This window comes from Bidens hawaiensis, unplaced genomic scaffold (genome assembly GCF_021521415.1).
Source record: "Bidens hawaiensis isolate Kalapana, Puna unplaced genomic scaffold, B.hawaiensis_p1.1 tig00042242_1, whole genome shotgun sequence".
NCBI classification, from domain to species: domain Eukaryota; kingdom Viridiplantae; phylum Streptophyta; class Magnoliopsida; order Asterales; family Asteraceae; genus Bidens; species Bidens hawaiensis.
Window position 1 is genome coordinate 10,857 of NW_027497467.1, and position 24,393 is coordinate 35,249.

General features: G+C 33.6%; 1 protein-coding gene and 1 pseudogene across 1 annotated transcript; both read right to left on the minus strand.

The window, feature by feature from the left end:
* Positions 1-1,695: 1,695 nt before the first annotated feature.
* On the minus strand, positions 1,696-2,991 carry LOC143593457 (E3 ubiquitin-protein ligase RDUF2 pseudogene; annotated as a pseudogene).
* A 1,372-nt stretch (positions 2,992-4,363) lies between these two features.
* LOC143593453 (ribulose bisphosphate carboxylase/oxygenase activase, chloroplastic-like) lies at positions 4,364-6,975 on the minus strand (the record flags this gene model as incomplete). Its single annotated transcript, XM_077073081.1, has 6 exons — positions 4,364-4,631; positions 4,726-5,007; positions 5,578-6,050; positions 6,266-6,351; positions 6,447-6,549; positions 6,641-6,975. Coding segments are annotated over 6 exons (1,395 nt in total), but the record flags the coding sequence as incomplete, so codon positions are not given.
* Between the last annotated feature and the right edge of the window lie 17,418 nt (positions 6,976-24,393).

Here is a 24,393-nt window from a genome sequence, read left to right on the forward strand (position 1 = left end):
GCTGGTTTTAGAATGTTCAACCATAGCAAACGGTTTGGTTTATGCTTTATACTGAAAATTGGCCATATAAAACTGGGTCGATCGGTAAACTTATTATTGAAGCTCAATGTGTGAAACCAAACCATTAATAACGATTCAGTTTGAATTTTCAACGATTCAGTTTCGGTTTTCAATGAAACAATATGAACCGACGGTTTGACTTATTGCTTAACTTAGAAGCTGTTAAAACCGAATTTTGAACACCCATACGTAACATCCTAATTTTAATTGGAATAAACTATAGCAATACCATACCCAAATTAAAGACAATAAAATGCTCATTTTTATGGTGTAATTTTCTTAAAAGAATATTAATATATGAAAAAGTTACGGCTGCTGGAAAATCGTTGGTGGGAAGTTGGTTAATAATTAAATTTAAAAGAAATACATTGATAAAGATGAAAGTTCAAAGTTGTAACTATTTCTTAAATTTACAAAAGTTGAGTAAAGTTGAGGGGGTAATGTTGTAACTATTTATATGCATATTTTTTGATGGACAAGTTTGTCCTTATCTTACATGCTATATAATGTGTGCACTATGCATTATAAGTTGTAAATTATTTAAAAAAATGTGTCTTAATTTGCCCATGACTTATGTATTATATATAGTATAGATATAAAAAATTATGATTAAAAATATATTGAAAAATATTAATGTATATAAACTAATAATAATTTAAAAACAAACCCAAGTCCAAGTTTAACTCAAGCATTAGAAAAAAAGTTAGAAACAAATCAAGCTCTGGTAAATCATGGTAAATCAGACGAGTCCAGCGTAGCTCGAGCCCAGTCATGCTTGTTTACACCCTCCCTAAAGTTAGTGATGCTAAGTTTTCAAAAACACTGTTGAAAGTTTTTGGATTTAGTCTTTAACATCTGAAAGTCATAGTTTCCAAAAATCAAGATCATCACACATCTATGCCAAAATTGTACCATGTATAATTACTGGCTTTCACAAGAATTGTTCATTTGTTACCTAAACAACTAATGGGTCATACAACAGGCTCAATTTGTCTAATCTTATTGGTTTTACTTTTGGAACAAGTACTAGGAACATGTTACAATGGGTGTGTAGTGACTGGTTTGAATGGCTATTAAGTAAAATGTGAGACAAACAGCGCTAACTATGGTTTCAGACCTATTAGGTTTAGTTGGTTGCAAAAGCGTTTGCAGTATGTGCGGTTTGAACCCGATTTTTCAACTTCAAAATCATTAGTCCATTAAACATTTATTATGATAAGAAAAAAATCATGAACATTATAGATATACAAAAGTATATATATATATATATATTCCAAAAATAAAAATATTATATAATAAAGTTATAACCATTTCCAAATTCCAAACCATGAACCGAATCGTTAAATGCAGTCTTTTTAAACTATAAACCGTATCTCGAACTTAAGTATATCAATTTCATGTACTCCTTTGGAAGAAATCTTGACAATTTACACACAAAAAAGGCCATAAAACCAAAAGTACATACAAAATAATGTTATTCAACTGTCATTCAAAGATATAAAAACTTGTACCATTTCTTGCATTCTTCATCTCCCACAATATCTTCAAATTTGTGGATCTTGTCACCATTTCTCTATAAACACATCACATAAACATAAACCATTTATTAAAATCATATATATTTTAACAAATTAGCAAAAAGCTAGCAATTTTAAATATGAAAATGTACCTTCTCATTTTCAATCTATCCTTCTTTGATTCTCATACTTACACAAAGTTAACACCTTTAACCATTGAACCACACAGTTCAACTAAACCGCCTCAGAACCCATCTGTTCGCATCAAACCGCCAAGCCCTGTGCCGCCACGTACCAACAGCAGTCGATGTTGAACTTGAACCAACATTAAAGCAAGAAAACAAACTATTCAACACGCGCCTAATCCGACCACTTTCTGTAGCACCACTGTTACCACTTGCAGCCCACGAAATCCTTCTCGGAGCACCATTATTAAAACCACCATCCATTTCTGTAAACACCACTGGAAACTCTCGTTCACCGCCTCTCCTCCCGCCTGAAAACCGCCCAACCGCAAACCCACCGCCAGGCAGCCGCCATATCGTTAACCCAACCGCCTCTTCTTCATTTCCCGCCCGGTTATCATTATTATTTCCATTCACATCATTGGTTTGTACAGAATCTTGATTCTCTGGTGGCAGTTCGTGGCGGCACACGGGACAAGAATTACGCAATGCTAACCATGGTAGAATACAATCCGAATGGTACAAATGCTTACACGGCATTTCTTTAGCTTCAGTTCCTAACTCAAACGCTTCTTTACAAACAGCACAGTGCGGATCAGTGTGAATATGTTTTTCTTGAAACTCAATCGTCGGCATCGACTCAATAGCCGCTTTCGATGCAGGCGGGTTATTATCAATCCTCCCCAACCCGTTAGCTTCAATCTGCGACAACTGATCCAAAAACCGATCAAAACCCGAACCCAACAAAAACTCAGACATACTCGCCGGCAACGGCCTCAAACCCGACCCCGCTTCATCATCATAGTACAACTCAAACCCCCCAGTTCCCGATTCATTCCCCCCTGCTTCCGGTGTGCTACCATTGCTAGTCGGTCCACGCAACACAATAACCGGATTAAACGGCGACCGATCACCCGTGTTCCGTCTCGCCCGACGGAGCACCGGCAAAGTAGGATTACGATTCGGGCTCGGGCTCGGGTTAGGGTTTTGGTCATTTGTGGACATATACATCGCGGCAGCTGGAAACCGACGGTGAATCGATTCGGGCAGCATCGATCCGGTTAACTGTGTCCTATCAATCTCCTCTATAAACCCCCCATCGCAATTCGGGCAAATTAACGATGAATTTTGTGCAAGAACACTTACGAAGCGGTTACATCTGTAACACCAGTAGGATGATGATGAAGCCCCAAGGATTGACATCAATAATCTGTAATTAGATCCGATTAATAATATTATAAGAAACTTATTCAGTTATTCTTCAATAACAACGTCAATTGCTTAATCTACAGTGAAATTGATCAAGAAAATTAAAACCCACGTTCAAAAATAACTTAATCGAATACCCAAATCAAAAGACCAATTGATTCTTCAAAGAACATGAACAATAAATTCGGAAACCCAAATCAGAAACCCTATAAATAATAATAAGTTGTGGGTTTGAAAATGAACCTTTCTGTTGAGCAAATGAAGGTTGAATTGGAAGCCGGTGATCGGAGCTCCGGCGGTGGCGGAGAATGAATTGATGGGAAATTATTATTATTATTTATATTTGGGGGAAAGCGGCGTGATAGAGGATACTCATGATGCCAACTATTGGGATGGAACTGACACGTGGCGTGTGGGTAGTGGAGGCAGTGAAAGTGGGTGCTTTTAAGAGTTTTACTTTTACCGAACGTTTCATGAATTTGAAACCTTTTTACTTTGCAGTTGCACCCTTATTTTGAATTACACACGGTTATGGTTATAATTTGATTTGATAAAATCACAACTTCTTTTTATAATGTTCTTGAACCAAACGAAATGAAGTTATTTATAAAATTTATATGATTTGTTATGAGAAAACAAATACTTTGTGTAAAGAAATAAAAATAGTTCGAAAAAATACTTTGACGTTTTAATAAAACGTTGCAATTTTTGTTATTTTCATCGGTAAAATTACATTTAAAATAATCTAAAATTAAAAAAAATTGCAGTGTACAGGTAATTATTACACATGACGGCCAATGGAGTGGTGGTCTTGAGTTCAAAAGTCTCATAGACGGCAAGTATTAAATAAATTTTCCGTTCAAAACAAAATTATTGCACGTAACGTACAAGTCATTACCTTGTCCGTTTTGCTCCAACGATGAAAAGAAGGTGCTGATCATTTGTTGGTGTGTTGTCCTTTTCCTGTTGCTATTTTGAACGAGGTGTGTAGATGGGTCAAAATTCCTGGCTCAAGTAACTACGTGAATGTTAAGGATTTCACATTCTTTTGGAAAGATTGGAGCTTAGACAAGGTAAGAAGAAAATTGTGTTTAACAATCTGCTTCGCTTCTTTATGGAGTCTTTGGTGTAATCGAAATGAGAAGATATTCAATGGCAAGGCTGGCGTATTTCACAAACTTTTGGGAGAAATCAAAGAATAAGTTTTTTTGTGGCTCTCGATCCGGTCCAAGAAGACTTCAAGGGAGTGGAGGTTGTGGTGGAGGTGTAAAATCATTAAAAGAAACTAATCCGTTTAACCCAAATTACGGTCTTTAACTCATTCAAGCAAAAATAGGAACCTAAGAGGATCAGGCAAACGAAAAGTAGACATAAAAATATTTAACCACACATGCTCATTTATCTTTTTACTGCCACGTAAATTATTTGATGACTATAGACAAACATATACACAAAGGTAGTTACAATCCATAGAAACAGAACTGTTTTGACATCCTCACATGCATAGACAAATACTTCTTGTCCTTGTCTTAAAGTTTCCAAACTTAGAAAGTATAATTGCAGCTTCCATCATCACTTCTAGCGGTTGGGTCGAAGTTATCCGCACCGCTATCCGTGCACCCTGGCGGGACCGGGACCTGGATCTGTTGGGCTGCTTTTCCTGAAACCAAACCACACCACATGAGCCAAAACATCACAAAACAACACTAAAAAAATGCATGAAGTAGAACCCGTTAAGGATCAATGGAGCTAACCGTAGAACTCCCCACGGTTTATGGAATCCCTGTTAGCATCCCCGAGTGCAGCCGAATCTAAATAGGTGTCGGCTAACTGGACTCTCTTCACGTTCTCCTGTTCTTGAACCAACATGTTCCCGTACTCTAGAAGCTTTTCAATTGTTATCTTGGGTTGTTCAAATGTTGGGGGGCCTTCCTTAGAGTTTACGAGATTCTTCCCAATGGATTCGACCCCAACGCCAGAAATCCACTTCCTAACTTCATCGTCGTACACTCTAGCCCTCAATGCTCCAAAGAAATCTGAAAATGTGTCAAAGGGAAAACGATTGTAGTTAAAAGAACAGATTCATGTTATAATGTATCGTTTTGAATATGTGCCAACATGATTCACCTCATGTTAACAAATATGTTCTAATCCATTTTTTGTAACATAACTAATGTGTTTTGATTAAAAGAACAATCTTAATTACAATAACAACCAATATTTTTAAGTAAAAACAATTATAGATGGTGAAGTTCAACTTGCTTCAAATGTTTTATCTATTTAATAATATGTTTCTTTTAATTACCTTTTAAAAAGTTTCATATGTTAACCAGATTGAAAAAAAAAAAAAAAAAAAAGCCAATCAGAATTGGCAATTGAATCGTTTGAGTCATTGAAGCCCGTGATCGTATATGTTTATATGCTCATATGTTATACAACGTATAAACATATACGCTCACAAAGCCGGACAATATTTTTATATCAACCCTAACACGGCGTAGACTTAAAATCGTGTAAACCTAACATGACTCATTTAATGCATTTATCTAAAATCTAGTGGTAAACATGTTAAATGTAAATGAATTAAACGAGCTGGCGGATCATACCTATGGACTGGCCTGGGAAAGTGTCGACTACTTTGGTAACGTCTGCAATAGAGACACCGTCGGTTCGGAAGATACCTTGGCACACACCAATTCGGTCTTCTCTAGTAGGAGCCCAATAGAACTTCTCCATACGCCCGTCACGAATGAGTGGAGCATAAAGGGTTGAAAAGTCGTTACCAGTGACAACAATCGGAACACGAGGGTTCTCTTCCTTGTTGTACATACCGGGGAGTTGGACATTGGTCGGGTTATCAGCGATGTTCATGAGAGTGGCGTTCACCATCTGGTTATTGACTGTGTACTGTGTAGTTCCACCCATTCTTCCGGCTCCAGCATCAAGATCGTTGATGAACAGGCAACACATCTTCCCCTTTTTGATAATATCCGCTGCTTCACGATACCTTTGTCTGATCAACTTCGCTGGCTCTCCCGCGTTTCCACTTTCTAATTCTCCAGCACTCATCATAATTGGGCTAGGAGTATTAGAGAGAATATATTAGTCAGCGTTTATTGTTATATAATAACTAACATATAGTTAGAAAAAATGACTCGATTATGTTTATGCGTAATTATTACTAATACAAAATACCTGACGGGGTTTTGATTATTCTATAGTATCCATACAAAAACTCTTGTCAATCTTGAATCAAAATGTAAAGGTTGATCATCAAGATTAATCAAAACTTACGTGATTCCCATCTTGGCGAACACAAGTTCGCATTGGAACGATTTTCCTTGACCTTTGCCTCCCCAAACACCCAAAATGAGAGGAACCTGTAGAATGAAATAAAGGATTATCATTACGTTGTCTTCAGTTATAACTGACAAAACCAAAACCGCTTAATTAATGAATTAATACGATCCAAAACCTTGATGTTAGGCAAAGTCATGAAGTTCTTTGAGATATGAACAACAAGTTTGTCCATGAAAGCTGGGGCAATGTAGAATCCATCACTAGTGTTGTCCAAGTATCTAAAGATTCAAACAAACATAGAATCTTGGTCAACCGCCAATAGCCCAATAGATCGATAACAAACAAACATATAGACAGATCAATGCTTACGTGCGAAGACCGGTGCTAATGTATTCGTATGAACTCATGATTGCGTAATGGGTTCCGTCACCTTGCGGTGCTTGGAAGAGAGAATCAACCATACCCTTGCCTCTGGTGATGTCTTGTTGATCATCAGAGATATCGTACGCGAGTCCCTTCCATCTGTCTTTATCAGTTTGTTTGGTTTCTTCGATTTCCTTGTCAGCTGCAAGTACTTTGAATGAGAAAGACTTGTTGCTGCTGTTTGTTAATCTTGAATTCACTGTCTTCTTCAAGCTAGTACCCAAGAAAGTTGAGTTTGGGATTGCAGCACTACCAGTGCTTCCATTCAAGCTCAACTGTAACAACAATATATAGCATTTATAGCGAATTCAGATTTACGCACAAAACCTTTTTTGAGATTCTTGATCTAAACAAATTTAGATTTTAAACTAGGGATAGTAATTTTTGACACAACCGGAACACAACACGAAAATAATCTGGTACTAGAATGGCACGTCTAGCACGTTAAACAAATGGGTCGATCGTTAGTTCAATTATGCATGGCGACCTGCCAATGTGTTTGATTAAGCAGGTAGGGCCACTAACCATTTATGCCCATTTAACCCATTTATTTACAAGGTACCCACATGCATCCTGATTAACACGCTTACAACTTGATACCTACCCGTCGGCCTTAATTAATGATACGTTTAGATAAATGAGTTAAACAGGTAGCGTTCAGGTTACACAAACTTAAGTGTAAGCACGTCAGGGTTTATGTTTTTTACAAGAACACAAATAAAGATGGTGCTCAGGTTTTATAATTTAACCCGTCAACTTGACACGATTGGCACTTCTCTTTTCAAACATCTAATGCAAATATCTTATGGATGTATTGTATCACACTCTTAAGTCTTAACAATGCAGATCATATGGAAATGCATATATATCAATGAACAGCAGAAGATTGGTGATGAGCGAGAGATTACCGGGACACGATTAACGGCTCCCACGGTGGAGACGGCAGTTGCCATGATGTCAGGTGACTGTCAGAGAAGAACCTGTGGAGAAGAAGATATTTTGCAGAATGATATGAAGTCAACAAGATAAGACAAGTTATATACAGACAGGATTTGGTTATAAACTGTTAACGGCCACACAATGAAGATATCTAGTGATGCCACATGGGTGTTAAATATTGATTGTTGGTATAACCTTTGATCATAACCACTTGATATTTTGTTATCAACTATCTTTTTGTACTTTTCAAGAGAATAATTGAAGTACATAAGTCACGTTCTTGTTTTTATACTTTTAAGTGGAACAGAAATGTTTGCCCATAAAACTAAAATAAATAATTAATTTGGATAATATTGATCTTAAATATATATCATGAAGAAGATATTTTTAAGCAAACATTAATTATTGAATGTTGACAGATAATTATAACTTTGTTTTTTTATTTTGTGAAACAATGAGTTTAATTAGGTAGGGAAGAATAAATAAACTCTTTTTAACTAATGTGATGTAGTGGTAGGTAATTCTTTGTTTTTTGGCAGTTAAAAAAATGAAAGACCAAAAAAATATTTAAAAGATTTTTAAAATTATATAAATAATAAAGGCTACTAATCAGTCTCAAGTTCTCAACCAATCACCCCATATTTGAATAGCTCAGGTCATAAACTACAAGTAAACTTGGCATTTATAAGCTGAAATTTGCTATAAAAAACGTAGCAAAATTTGCGGCCGATTTGTAGCCAAAACCATAATCTAATCGGTTCAATCGTTGCAAATTAAATTTGAGACTGCTTCATTTCAGTTTAAAACCAGTTGAAAAAACGTGGAAGAAACAAATTGAAAATTAAAAAAATAAATAAAGTTTAGTCGCAATCCGGTCATAAGATCTGCAACCAATTCAATTTTGTGGCGAATCAGTAAAAAAACATGATAAAAAAATCGGTTGGAAACTTTATGACCTTTTCATTTCAGTCACAAAATTTACGACGCTTCATTTCGGTCATAAATCAGCCTCAAGAAAAGAGAAAAAATAAAGTGAAACTAAAAAAAAGCAGCCGTAAACATGGTTGCAACACAAGAGAAAAATAAATTAGAAGTAAAAATAGCAAAATATAGTTTGAACAACAATATTTAAGCCATTGTGTTTGGCACAATTATGGTTATTGATGGTCTAACTAAAGTCAATACTGTTTTTTTTAGGGTCAATGATTGTTATTAAGGTTGTTGAATGTGATAATTTTTAGTCAATGATTATCAACTTGGGATAATTTTGGTCAAGTAGAGTTATTAACTGTTAAGTAAGGTCATTGCTACTCAATAATATAATAAGCGGCACAATAAGATGAAACGGGTGATAAATTCAGACACAAATGGGGTTTCCGAATATATGTCTCAAGTAGATTCATGGTATTTTTGAGTCGTCAAGGTCTTCGATGCTAGTGAATGGGTCTCCCACTTTTCAGTTTCGGTGCTTCAAAGGGATCAGGCATCGATGCTCTCTCTCATTTCCTTTTTCCATTTTGATTATGGAAGCGTTGTCTTGTATGATTGTTAAGGTGTGTGAGTTGGTCTTCTTGGAGGCCTTAAAACTCTAAATGGGGGTGCAGTGGTACGTTTCTCATTTTATATGCACGGATGATGCTATGATTATTGAAGAGTGGTTTGTGTCTAATTTAAAGGATGTGGCTAGGATCTTGAGGTGCTTCCATTTGTGCTCAGGCCTTAAAACTAATTTCCACAAGTCCAACCTTTATGGTTGCCAGGTGAGTGGGTTGAAAGTGGAAACATGGTGGGGTGTTGGGTTGTAAGCTGGGCTTAGTCCCTTTTATCTCATGAATAGAGTTAATAATTTGGATAAACTGATTTGTGTTTTTGAAATGTTAGCTACTTTTATGAATTCCCTTCGACCGGTGTGGAAGACAAGAAGAGGGAGAAATTATGAAAAATCTGTCTCCATAGATGAGAGGAGTGGAAAGCGAGGAGGGCCGCCTGCAAAGTTTCTAACGTGGAGGAGAGAGGCCACATGTGCGTCGTCTAATGCGATGCGGATGGTCTTATTTATATTTTTTTTAAAGAAATAATATCACCTCATTAACTCTCAAATGTATTTTTCTCGCATTTTATTATTACTTTGTGATACTAATTTTTGTAGGACGACAACTCACGGCTCTTTAACTTTAACAAACATGGGATTTGAACCCTCGTTGTTTGGAAAGACACCTTACACAACACATTTGGTAGCTGGGCCAATGACCCTTAATTACTTTGTGACAAAATCAAAGAATGTACCATTTTGAATATGTTTAATCAGTATACTCTAAATTGCATAATTCGTGTAGAAATTGAAGAAACATACTATAAGATTTTTTAATGGAAAAATCACATTTTTCTTCAAAAGGTTGTATCATGTATATATTTGAATTAACACAAAATATATAACTTAAAAATGTTGTTAAAACGTCAATTGGGCTTACTAAATCAATAAGTCATTGGCAGGCCCATATCGGTTCGAACTGGTGTAGTGGACTAGCGGTGTTAGTTTCTCTTTTCCATTTTCTCTATCTTGGTCTTATATTTATTTTTCTAAATCAATATTGCTGCTTTTAGTATTAAAAAAAAGTAAATATCATGTCTTATAACCAACTGATAAATGGTAGGCGGTTAGAGGGTGAAATATGAGGTCGAGGATTCAATCCATGTAGATATAACAGGCACTAACAAAAAAAAATAAACAAATTGATAAATGTATTAGAAAACAAATGGAAAACCGATGGGGTTGGTGACCCATTGACAAAAGCAGAATCTTTAAAACACAAAAAGATAAGATTGAAAGGACTTGGGTTCAAGTCTTATTGATGGCATAAATTCGTCCTTAAGAAAATATATCTTGTTAAAGGTTATCAACTACCGAACAAAAGGATTTAATTAAGAAAACAAAAAACAAAATGACTGGTAAATCACATTTGTCCATATATAAAAGTTGAAGTTATTCTTTTTTTCTTTTTGAACAATGATTTTTTTTTATCGTCCTCTCAACCTCTTCCAACCTAAAGTGTTTAAAATTTTGCCTTTGCTAATAGACTACCAATCCATTGGTAAAGTTAAAGTTATTCTACTAAAATGTAATATGAACTATTCTATTATCATCCAAAAAAAACTTAATTAATTTACCCGTTTGATATTACAAGTTTGCTATAACCAAAAGTTGAGATGTCAGTCTTTTTGAATTGTGATAATAGAAAAAATGTATGATATGTTTAACATGTTATAATCGGTAAAAAAAATATGTTAGCGGGTTTTTCTGATTACAACATGGCAGTTGAATCGATAAGGTGTTCAAAGTAAGGCGAGGTGTTAAGAACTTGAGTCTAAAGATCATAGAAAAAATTTAAAAGTAATATATATATATATATATAGGATCAGGATCATGTGAGAACTTTTTGGAAATTGAGAACTATAAGAACTATTTTGGACCACAAAAAAACCAAAAAATAAAAAAAAATCATAAAACACAAAAATAAAAAAAGTAAAAAAACCAAAGTTCTTATTTATCATCCCGGTTTCTAAAAAAAAATTCTCGGTTTAGCTAAATTATACATATATGTATAATATGTACACACATGTTTTTTTCCTATACATATATGTATAATTTAAGGTAAATGATAATGTACATATGTGTAAATTACATAACTAGAGATTAAATGAAAGTATACATATGTGTATAGATATAATACGAATTAAAAAGAAAAAAAAATCGGTTTTTTTTAATGAAACTGGAATGAAATATAAGAATTTTGGTTTATTTACTTTTTTAAAATTTTTGGTTTTGTTTGTTTTATAATTTTTTTAATATTTTTTAGAGGGTTTTTTTAGTGGTCCAAAATAGTTCTCAAAGTTCTCAATTTGCCAATGGTTCTTTTAGGATCCTTACCCCATATATATATATATAGGCTAAGTATAAAATGAAAACCATTTGAGTTGTGAAAACTCTAGAAATTCATTGTCAACCACATGTTTTTAATTAATGTTTAAATCTTGTGGTCCACAATTAAAGTGAATAAAAAATGTAAATATAAATATAACTTTTTCTCTCTCCTGAAAACATATATAAAAATTAGTAAAAAAAATGTTAAAAAATAGCAAAACATTTTTTTTTATGTTTCGATGTTTTGTATTAAATGTTAAAACATATATTACATGTAACAAAAAAAAACGATGTTACGTAGGGTTTTCACGGGTTTTTATAACTCAAATGAGTTTTCATTTTAACCTTACCCTATATATATGCCGGTCAGTTAGTAGCTATTTGCTGTAGTTTGATATTTTCTACAGTGGGAATGGCTTATTTTGATGTTGTAGTTTGATTTGATATTTCTAGCTACCAGGAAGGTATTATTTGAGTTAGTGCTCCAAACGATGAAGCAATGCTTTAAATTGGGTGTTTAAGTTTCTAATTAATGAAAATCAAGTTGTTTGGAGCACAGTTTGAAGGTAAGTTTTATCTCAATCGACTTGTGTCCTTATTCCGATCAAAATCACTAAAACATCACTTCAAACGATGTTAAGTTTTTTTAACGGGTGTCCAATAAAAACAATTAGTGTGAAATATGAGACCGGTGACAGCTATATTCTAAGGTGAAATTATTAGTGATTAACTGCATAAAAATAAAATTATTAATATCCAATTTGACTTTAAATAGTTAAAAATTATTGTAAGCAGAGGTTTGAAACCATCTCTTGTTGGTGACTACACGTCCAACTACCCACCAGCGTTAGACTTTTTAAAATCTTGACACATTTAAAGAATTAGTCTTATAAGCCGACGTGGGCCCGTGTAGTGCACATATTAGTATTAGAAGAAAAAAGAAAGAAAGAAAATCTATTAGAATTCCAACTAATTTAATGAAAATATTGTGTAATGTGTCATGTGTGTATAAAAAGTCATTTTTTATCATTTATTTCGACTTGTGACAAATGATTATGAACGACTTGGGTCAACTATTTGTTAACGTATATTATATTCATAATGCACAGGTCTGGCTTTAGCTTTGTAATTTAGTATTACTGTTTAGAAACTAGCCTACATAAAAGAATTAATCTTTTAAAATGTTACTACTATAAATACTAAATTACTAATACATTTTTCACATAAATATTCACTCTTTATATCTCTCTCGGGTATTCTTACACCAAATTTTAATTTGCATCAAACACTTGCAAAAATTTAAGTTCGAGCTGCGCAAAAACAAAAATGTTACCATGATTTTCATAAGCCTACCTGAAAGCCTCCAATTCTGACATAATACTCTACGTTTCTGATACAATTTCCAACACAACTTCCTCAATTCCCGACCCAGCATTCGCAATTTCCAAACCAAAACTCTCAAAAAAAATTTATTCCTTGAATGAGCCAAGTTTTGATCCATTTTCAACCCATATCCATCATACACCAACTAATAGTAATCCCAAGAATCTGATTTTTTTTTATCTCTTGAATGAGCTAAGTGTTGATTCATGGCGCGGTAATAACGTGACCTATTTTACCATATTCAAATAAGTAAATAGGTTAGCTAATTTGGAAAATCAACTAACCGTATCTAATCTTAACATTTGCAAATGATTAAAGGTAAAGTAAAAACGCTAAAAATATTCTTTTCTTTTCTTCTTTTATTTATTTATTTATTTATTTTGTTTTATCAATGTGTGACCCATCTTCCAGCGTCTTAAAGACCTTTATTCCAATTTTTTCGCTAATGTAGGCAAAAATAACTAGTTTATACCTGATTATTTTATTAATATCAATAATGATCTTGGAAGCGGAGATGTAGAGCCTTAAATACATGTCATCGTTTAAAGTTTTAAATTAAAAAGATTGGTATAAGTTTCCTTTAAAATTCGGTTGTTTATTTAGCTCCGGCATCTTACTAGTTGCCCAGTTGAATAAAAATTTGGAAAAAAAAAAATACATGAAAATTATGGTAACTTGAAATCGTGTAAGGTGCTTAAAAACACCCGATATGTGACCCTTTATTTATTTTAATTTTATTTGTATTTCAATAATCACTTAGTTTATTAATAAAAGGGATATTGAATTTTAATAATTTAAACTTTGGTCTATTGGCCGGTATCAATCATAACTTAAGAAATTCACTATATTAATCCCAACTATCATCATATTAGTCTCCACTGAGCATTTTCCTGACAAAGACTAACCTAGTTAGTTTTTGGGCAAAATATGTAATTTCTTTAAGTTGACGGGGTAAAAAACTTTTGTTTATTATAAACCAAGTTTAATTTTCTCTCCAACTAGGGGTGCAAATGAGCCGAGACGAGCTCGAGTTCGACTCGCTTCTATCTTTATTTCTAAAGCTTGAGTTTGGCTCATAAGTGGTTTTTCAGACTCGAGGTCAGCTCGTTTACCATTTATTAATCAATTTTTATATATTTTAATTAAAAATATATAAAAATAATATTATATAATATGTATTATTTATTTATTTTATCGTTACTATATATATATATATATATACTATGTTACTAACCCGTGTAATACACGGGTGAAAATTAATAAATTTGTTAGGTAAACATATATGATTATAAATTTTCGCCCATCTATTTGCCAATATGTAGTCAAGAGTTTATACAAACAATGGTAATTCTTAGAATGCGGCCAAGCAATGGTTGTTGTAAGTAATATGCAAATAAAAAAATTCTTCTTGTCCCAAACGAACAAATCAAATACTTACTAAAGCACATTAACTAAGAGAGTTAATCACACAAAAATGCAGCTTACAAAGATTCTACGATTAATATCAACAACCCCGTCAATGATATAAAACAAAAATAAATTAAATGATTAGCGAATGATAAAGTAAGCTCGACATATTAAGCTAATGAGAGATGTCTCAACCATCACCACCTCTTCGAGACAGACAACTAAAATACATATTATCCTTGTGGTTGAAATGCCAAAAAAATAAAAAAAATAAAAACATTAATCAATTAAAATAAGCTTGCATCTACAAAAGATGTGAACAACATGGCCAATTACATCTACAAAAGGTGAACAAAAGAGATGAATTATTTGATAATGAAACAAAATATAAAACATAAAAACAAAAAATAAAATTATAAATTGTAGAGTGGATAAATAAACTATTGTGGCATTCAAAAGGATGTCTTTATCTTGTACTAACCGAAATGTACTAAACTTAAAACGATACATGGAGTTGATGTGAAGAATACGTTATGATGGAGTAATCTTATATGGTGATGTAAAGAGTGGTTTATTTTTGTTAAAGTTGGTATATATTAAAATATTTCGAAACGTATTTGGCTTGTATAACTTATTTGAGTCAATTCAGGAAAAATAGGAGTCAACATTATTTAATTTTATGAACAATATGCACAAATCAAGAAGAAAACGTATTATAATTTTAGAAATCTTTTTTTGCATCTTCAATTATCTTAAATTCATTTATTTAATTTATATTAGTCAAACATTATTATATGTAAAAAGATTTAATATATGTAATAATTTTGAATTAGTTTTGAATTATTTTAATATCAAGAAATTATAAGAATGCTTAGTATATATGGAAAGTCTAGGACTTGATCAATAAAAAGATGGCAAGTGTTCAACAAGCTTGTTTTTTAAACCCATTCAATTTTGTGAATATTTTGTTTCATTTGAGCATAATTTTGCATGACATGCTTTTCATAAAACGTTCTGATCATCATTGAAGGAAAAATTAATGTTGACATACATATTTCAAATTTGATAAAAGTTAGAAGCATTGATAGGCATGGGGGTGACATGCGAAAGTGTTCGCAATCTTTTCTTAATTTTAATAGTTGAGGGAAAAATAGCCAATTTGCCAAATCCCGAACATTTTGATTATTTCAAAAAATGCCCTTAAAAATAAACTTGAAACTCGAATCATGTTTAAAGTTCTAACTTTCATACTTTTGACATTTTAAAGTCAACACTTTGAACCCATAACAAATTTGATGATAAATCTATTTTGCATTCTCAAACTTTTAAAAATACATATATAGTAACAATAATATAAATTTTCAAACTCTCCTTCATAAACCATAATTTGTATGGCGGCGAAGGTGACGGTGGGGGCGGCAATGGCGACAGAGGTGATGATGGCAGCGGCGGTGGTGTCAGCAGCGGTGGCGAGCGGGCGGCAGAGGTGACGGTGGTGGTGGGTTTTGACGTTTATTTATCCCTCTCCGGTTAGAAAAATGGTTTTTTTTTTCCCTTTAAAACTAACCAGGTTATTCTCCATTAGAAAATGCTTTGTGAATGTTAATAGGATGAAAATTGGGATTAACTTATAGAATTTTCTTAAATTAAGATTAATACCGGTCAATAAATCAAAGTTTGGATTATTAAAATCCAATACCCCTTAATAAAAACAATACGTTCACTTCATTTATCAATTCAACATAAACTTAATTGTGATTATCGACTTGTTATTTAGTCAAAGTAACATTCAAGTAGCTCACCAATTCGTGAGTGATTCCAGCTTGCACGACTTTGTTCTCTTGTGGGTCCAGCACAAGGTCAAACCAGGCAGGCGGGTGTGCAAATGACACAGACTTGGTCAGCAAACCTAAACCATGGGCTGGTAATTGAAGGTGGTTCGTTGGTTTGGACTTTCTGGTCGGACCAATTCAATCACCGGTGTATTCAACTTTGAAATTGTAACATGGAGGCCATACCCCATTGTCAACAATCAAGATAAACTCCATTTTTGGAAAGCTACATCATGGAAAATGACCCCCCATAATATGCCCATATTCTGAGTTGTTATTTATTTTAAAAAAAATTACAATTTTAAAACATTATTTTTTTAATTTTTCTCGTCTTTTGGTATGTATAACAGAAGATACTTGATTAATAATTTTTTTTAATGAACATTTATATTATTGACGGACCACTGGGTCATTTGATCGTCTCTATTCCGTAAATATTTATAGCTGAAATATTAAGTTACGTTGAGTTAACCAAATCATTAATTATTATTTTACATGAAATAGAAAATAGGCTAAGTGACTAAGGTCTAAATAAATAAAATTTAAAATATTCATTTTAAATTTAATGAGTATTTAGGAGTTATCATTCCATCGTCAGGTATAAACATTATATTTGTATAAACAAATAGGATGCATTCTAACTTTGTATTGTAAAACTGAAAAGATATTTGTATGGGTGGACTTCGGCAAAGATAATAATATTTTTATACACTATAATATAAAGTTTATATGGTTAATAAATTGTGAAACAAAAGTACTATGTCTATTATTTTTTAATTTACGTGGAAAACGTGATAATAATAGCAATATAATATAATACTAAAAATTTAACACTTTCTTATTATTATTATTTTTTGAACGGCCATATTATTAAAGATAAAAACTAGGCTAGCAAGAGACTAGATTACAATACAACACCCAAAAACAAGGCAACAAAAACGTCAAAGTTTTAAAACAAAAAAGAGCACCAATTTTTCAAATCCAACTCGTCTATTTTCCTCTATTATCAGCCAATAGCACTTTCTTGATATATTTTTTTTTGAACTACTTTTTTTATATCTTTTATGTGTGAATATTTTATATAGTTATTATTTGAGTAGGTGTATTTGTAGATAATCTCAAAACAAGTTGTTGACAAATTGAGTTGAGTTGCCATAAATGCACAAAACAGATGTCCCCATTCATACATCTTGTCACTCTTTTCCCACTTCAGGAAATTTTATTTAATTATTATCAACTATCATTTATACTACTACGTTTATTTTATTTAAAAAGAATAATAATGTAAAGTGGTGGGGTGCTCTCACGCAAAAGTGTAGATATTGGTATGTAAATTTCATTACATTTGCAAAGAAGGATATGGTGTTGGAGATAAAATGAATCTTTGAAATTCATCTAATATGGCAATTGCGGTGATATATTTGTAGCTTTTGAAATGTCTAGGGTGACTGGGTGGGAGTTTAAACTTCTAATTAGCTACCAAATTGATTAAAAGAACAAAGCTTTTTCTATGTTTGTTTAGAATAATGGCTTTTTAGACCAATGAGTAACATTTAATACTTTTTAGGGTATTTTCCGTCATATCATCATCGTTGTTTTCAGTAAAACTACGTGTAATGATAATGCCCCTATAATAATTATCATTTAAAACATATAAAGGCTTTATTGTAAAAAAGTCAATACCCTTATAAAGCCTCGTAATGCCTCACAGGCCCGGCTCTGAAAATGAAACGAATATTTTGTGCCGAAGGCGAAAAAATATTTTGGGCCTTAAGTAAAAGAATTATTTTGTTAGGTTTAAACAATTTAACTTTTATATTGGTTTTTACTTTGTAATGATTTGGGTTGTGCAAACACCTTTTATATAAAAACAGGCTAAACATGTTTCAAACGAGACTAGAACCCACAACATTTTGGTTAGAAGTCATACTCTTTTGTCACCAGACCAAGCTAATTGTTATGTACTTGAGTTTAAACATTAACTATATACATATTGTTCTTCATAAAAATACATATAATTTTAAAAAAAAACTCGGGCCTAACAGGGTGTCGGGCCTGAGGCCTTCGACCACCCAGCCCCCCCGTTGGCCGGCCTTGATGCGTCACATAATAATGTAAGGAATTTATCAACCCATATATATAAACCTGAAGGTTACAAATCATTATTATCATTTAGGACATATAAAAGCTTTATTGCACATGGCTTTACCAGTTTTTCCTAAATATATATAAACATGAAGGTTACTTAATTTAAGAAATCAATCTTTTTTTCTTCATTTAGTTTAATCCCAAATCTAAACAATAAAGTTTAACACTTAAAAGGAAGGTATCAATTCCCTCCCATTCTTTTGGCAATCACACCAAACCCAAACCTACAAATTGTCAAAATATATAACAAATCAAAATAAAAAAAATCAAGTAAAATATTTTAAGCACTTTATTATTAATTAATTAAGTCATAGTATCTATAATATATATAAACAAAAACCCAAAAATCCTATGTGTCGCGTGTGGTCGCTCCCCTTTTTTATGAAAGCCACAATATTTCTTGATTTTTAAATGGAGGTCTCTCATTGATTTAACCCAAATTCATGGATATGGGTCTTACCAAAACCAAATAGCTCTTAAACGAGTTATAACATCTCATTAAATTAAAAATTAATCTTACTAATTTTTTGATATAAAAATCTTACAAAATAGGAATGTACTAAAATTTAATATCCAATTTAAAAAGAAAAATATATTATTTATAATTAATAAACAATTTTATAGTAAAAAAAACATAAACGGGTCATGGGTCACAAAATCCAGATAGCTTTTAAATGGGTTATAAAATATCATTTATTTATGAAACCCTTTCATCATCAAACCCTAAGTATATTATTAACTTTCTTACAACAAAGAAAATTAAAATCCAAAAAATAAATATTAAAAAACAAAAAATGTAAAACAACCATTCTTTCAAGCCATCAGATTACTTTATTTGTAAATAAAAGCTTCTCACGCATTTGACCCGAATTCACGGATAAAGGTCTCACCAAACCCATATAGCTCTTAAACGGGTTATAACATCTCGTTATATTAAAAAATAATCCCATCAAATAGTTGATATGAAAATCCTATAAAATAGGAATATATTAAAAATTAATATCCTATTTTATTTGAAAAAAAGATATTATTTATAATTAATAAACAATTTTATAATAAAGAAAATAAACGGGTAATGGGTATCACCAAACCCTGATAGCTTTTAAACCGGATTATAACATATCATTTTTTTGTGAAACCATTTCATCATCAAACCTCGAGTATATTAATTATTGACTTTCTTACAATAAATAAAATTAAAATCTAAATATACATATATAAATATTAAAAACGAATAATGTAAAACAACCCCTGTAATACTGGGGATAAAATCTAGTACGTATATAGAGGAAACTAGCATCCTTTTGTCCTTCAAATAAAATATCTCACGTGATATATTTTGTTGAAAATTCTTTTTTTACAGAATTAAAATTTTTTTTGATTCAACTGTTAATTAACACCGGCCAGTTTTTATGTGAACCAGTACTGTAAATTTACCTAGTTTTTACCATTTGTATTTGGTTAAGGGAAATGCAAAGGGAAACATAAAAAAAAACCCTAAAGAAATATTTAAAAAAAATAATAGCTTAAAATATAAATAAAAAAAAACTAAAATGTTTCCTCCGTCATTCTCGTTCTACAAAAAACACCAACGAAAAGACATAATAACGAAAATAAATAAAAAAAACACAATGATAACTTAAAAAGACAGAATGGATAGCAAAATATAACACAATGTAAGTAATATCACACAATGTTAAGGATTAAAACATAATCAATGACTAAATTAAACAAAAAACGCAATAATAAATAAAAAAACACAATGATTTTTACTCAAAATTATGTCTTTTTTATTAAGAATGTGGAAAACATGATAATATTTTTGTGTTTTTACTTTTTTATTTTTTTACTAAATTTTGAGTTATGATTTTTTATTAATTGATTATTTATTTATTTGAAGTTCTTTTTCTACAAATCCTTCTCACCTTGTCCCTTCTTTTAGAATAATCCGACCCTTTTAAAATTAATTATAAATTAACATGTGAGCTAATGTTTGTTTCTCATTTTAATCATACTGACTTGCATATTAATTTATAAACTATAAACATGATTAACACTCGTTAATACAAGAACCATTGTTAATCGACGTATGAACCATGTTAGTTCAAATCTAAAAGCTATACATTAATTTTATTAAACATATATAGTGTAACGCTCTTTGAGCATTCCATTTTAAGTTGATTTAACCATAGAGAACTACAATAAGTTCACAAAATTAATACAGGATTAATTATAAAGTAAAATCATGATTAAAATTTGTTCATACAAGAACCATTGTTAATTGATGTATGAATTGTGGTAGTTCAAATCTAAAAACTAGACGCTAATTTATTTAAACATGTATTGTAACATCTGCCCCGATCCGACCCGACCCAGGTACCCGTTTCTCTGACCCGATCTCTTTCTTTTATGATTTAATATTTATTTCTACTTATATTTTACTTTTAGTAATAATATATATTTTCCTTCCCGCCTCTTTCTCTCTCTTTCTTTCCGCCGTCCCGTCCCTCTTCTTCTCTCTTTCCGCCCTCTTTTCCCTCTTGTCGCCGTCCCGCCCTTAAGCCTTGTTTCCCTCTTTTTCTTCTAACTCTTTGCTTGTCCTTTGTTCCTTCCCGCCTAAGGTTGTCTGCGCAGCTCCACGCGCCAGACCCCTTACAAGGAATCCTGCGTGAAGACCATCTGTTCCAGCGATACGCGAGATGAACTCTTCTCGCAGCGCGCTAAGAATTGTAATTCTTCTCGCAGCGCACGAAGAACGGTAGTTCTTCCCGCGACGCGCTAAGGATTTGTAGTTCTCCTCGCAGCGCGCTAAGAATCGTAGTTCATCCCTCGACGCGCGAAGAATTATAGTTCTTCCCGCGGCGCGCTAGGAATTTTAGTTCCTCCCGCGGCGCGCTAAGAAATGTGATTCTTCCCGCGGCGCGCTTAGAAATGTAGTTCTTTCCGCGACGCGTTAAGGTTGTTTCTGACTGCCTTCGCGCTCGCGCTCTCTTGACCTTCTGTGTCTGCCTTCGCGCCTTAGCCTTCTCGCGTTTAACCCTTTGAGTTTTCTTCTGTTGAATCTAGCCGTTTGCTTTTGTGATGTCTTATCTTTTGAGCTGTTGACCTAATCTGCTTTATGTCTGAAAAGTTACTTTCGGCGCAGCATGCGCACCAACCCCATTGGTTGGCAGAAAAAGTGACTGACATTATCTTTTGAGATCTGCTTTTGCCATGCTTGACCAGTACCTTTATCTGATCCGCCCATGCTTTTTACTGTTAACCTGTCAGCTTTATCTTGCCCCCTGCAGCTGCCATATCTTTCCATATCTTTTGCTTTTGTTTTCTTATGCTTTTTGATATCTTTTGCTTTTTGATATCTTTTGCTTGATCCTGTTAAAGATCCTTTCCCCTTTTCTAGGGATTATGTCTCCTAGGGTTTTCCTATAAATAATAATCTTATTTTTCCTAACACATCACACACAAACACTTAATCTCTCCTGTTCTCTTGCCCCTTGCTCTCTCTGCCGTCTTCCTCTCTGCCTCCGTCTTCCTCCCTGTTCTGTCCTGCTTTTCCGGTAATATATATATATTATATATAATAATTTACTTATTAATTATGCTAACTTGTGATCAAGACTTAAATCAAATCATTAAAACAATAATCTTATTTATAGGTTAACTTGTGCTTGTTTAAAGTTGGTTCTTGCTTTATCTTACACCGCATCGTTTTTCAAGTGAGTAATCTCGTACCTAATCCCTTTTTGCTTTTAATGTTTTGGGATGTTCATGTGTTCATACAAACTTAGAGTCTTAAACTTGTTTATGAACTTTAGTCGCGCAGTATCCCATGTGTTGAGGACGTAGACTTGGCTGTTTATTTGTATGTGTGGATCATTAACCGTCTTGTCGGTCTATTCCGCAGTTCTCATGGTACCATTAGATGAACACGGGAGAACTATCGTTTATGATTTTCTCTTTTGTTTACACATGCACAGTTTGTCTTGTTTGTGAGCTCAATTGTGAGCACTGGCAGTCTTATGAATCTTAGAGTTGGTCCCGATCAGATTACACCCTTGTTGAAAACTAGACATACACATGTTGCGCGCAGATTTATGGTTATCTATGTATTGTATTAAACTTGATTTCTCACCAACACGCAAGTGTTTGACGTTTTATTTTAACACATGTTCAGGGTTGCTGTAGCTACATTTGGAGCTTGTGGACACGTAGGACGTTTTTACTTTTGGACCTAGATTAAAATGTATCAAGACAAGTTATTGTTGTTCGAATATTTTGCCTTATATTATATTGAATTATGTTGCTTTATGTTATCTTGTGTTTACTCTGCGCGTGCGCGAACGAATGTATTTATTAAATATTGACACCCAATAGTGTCACGAGTAATGAAACAATATGTGGCGCCCCGATGTATAATCCGCCTTTGGTCGGGGTGTTACAGATTGGTATCAGAGCTCGTTGACTTTAGGATAAGTGGTTAGACGTAACGACCTAGAATACCTAGGAGTCCCTTCTCGCGCATGAGAGAAATCTCATGTTTGCGCGCTTATTGTTAATTACTCGTTATTTATGAATATGCTCGCGCTTGCGCAGTATATGATTTTATGTTTTATTTCGCGATATTTCGATTTTTGTTGAATTTCGATTTTATTGATTTTACTTACATATTCGTTTGTTGGGTTTGAAAATCCGAAAAAGTCATGGTGATACATGAATAGTTGATTTTCAATTTCCATTTACGATTATGTTCTGAGGTTGGAGACTTGAAAAGTCATGGTGATACATGAATTGTCAACCTCCAATACTCATTTTCTTGTGTATTTTATATTGAAGATTGGAAAGTCATGGTGATACATGAATCGTCAATCTCCAATACTCGTTTGCTCGTATATTTTAAATTGGGAATTCGGAAAGTCATGGTGATACATGAATTGTCGATTCTTGATTCGAATTTGTTACCTTTATTAAGTCTGCATTTAAAGTCATTTAATCTACTTTAACTTTTGATAGTATCTAACCCTGCGAAACCAAGCCTTATAAAGTTATACTTTGCGATAAAACCAAGATATTAACTAAAAATTAACACTTTTATAGAATGCCTCCACTATCTCGCCGATTTCAGAGAAGAGAAGCCTCGCGCATGCGTAGACAGCAACGTTCCCAGGAAATGGCCGCCGCAATAGCCCAAGCATTGAGCCAAAACAATACCAACACCTCTAGTTATAACATTAAATCCTTTAACGCGGGTAACCCTCCAAAGTTCACAGATCTTGAAGGAGCCACCGTGATGCTCCAGTGGCTTGAGAAAATAGAAAACACTTTCCTCCACACCCAATGCCCCTCAGACAGACGAACCCTGTATGCTTCCAGTGTCCTGGAATCTAGAGCGCTTACATGGTGGAATGGAGTAGCTCATGCGCGTGGCGCAGAAGCTGCTTCCAGCATACTCTGGGAGGAATTTAAGGATCTCTTGACGCGAGAATTCTGCCCTCCCAACGAAGTTAAGCGCCTGGAGGAGGAATTTTGGAATTTTAAGCAATACAGCGGTGAAGCGCGCGAGTACGCGACGCGCTTCCATGAACTAAGCCTGCTTGTCCCTCACCTTGTTACCCCTTCCCGCCGAGCCATAGAGAAATTCCTTGGGGGTCTCCCCATGGAAATTCAAGATTCTGTATGGGCCAGAAACCCAGTAACCCTCTCTGACGCCATCGAGTTGGCCGCTGTGCTCAGCGACAACCATGTCAGAGCAGGAACCCTGTTCCTGCGGGGATCTGAGAAGACCAAACTCACCAAAACTGCCCCTGAACCCGCAGAAACCAAACCAGAACCCTCAAACCGTAACAACCTCAAGCGCAGGCGCAAGGCCTATGCGCTTACCAGCCCACCCATAGTCCAGCAACCCGCATACCAACCTCCAGTTTATGCGCCTAACCCTCTGTCAGCCTACCCAACACCTCCTGTAGCCCATAACTATGCCTTAACCAATCCAGCACTCCCTGCCCCGCCAACTAAGAAACCTTACACAGGAAACCATCCCTTTTGCCCAACCTGTAGATTTCACCACCCAA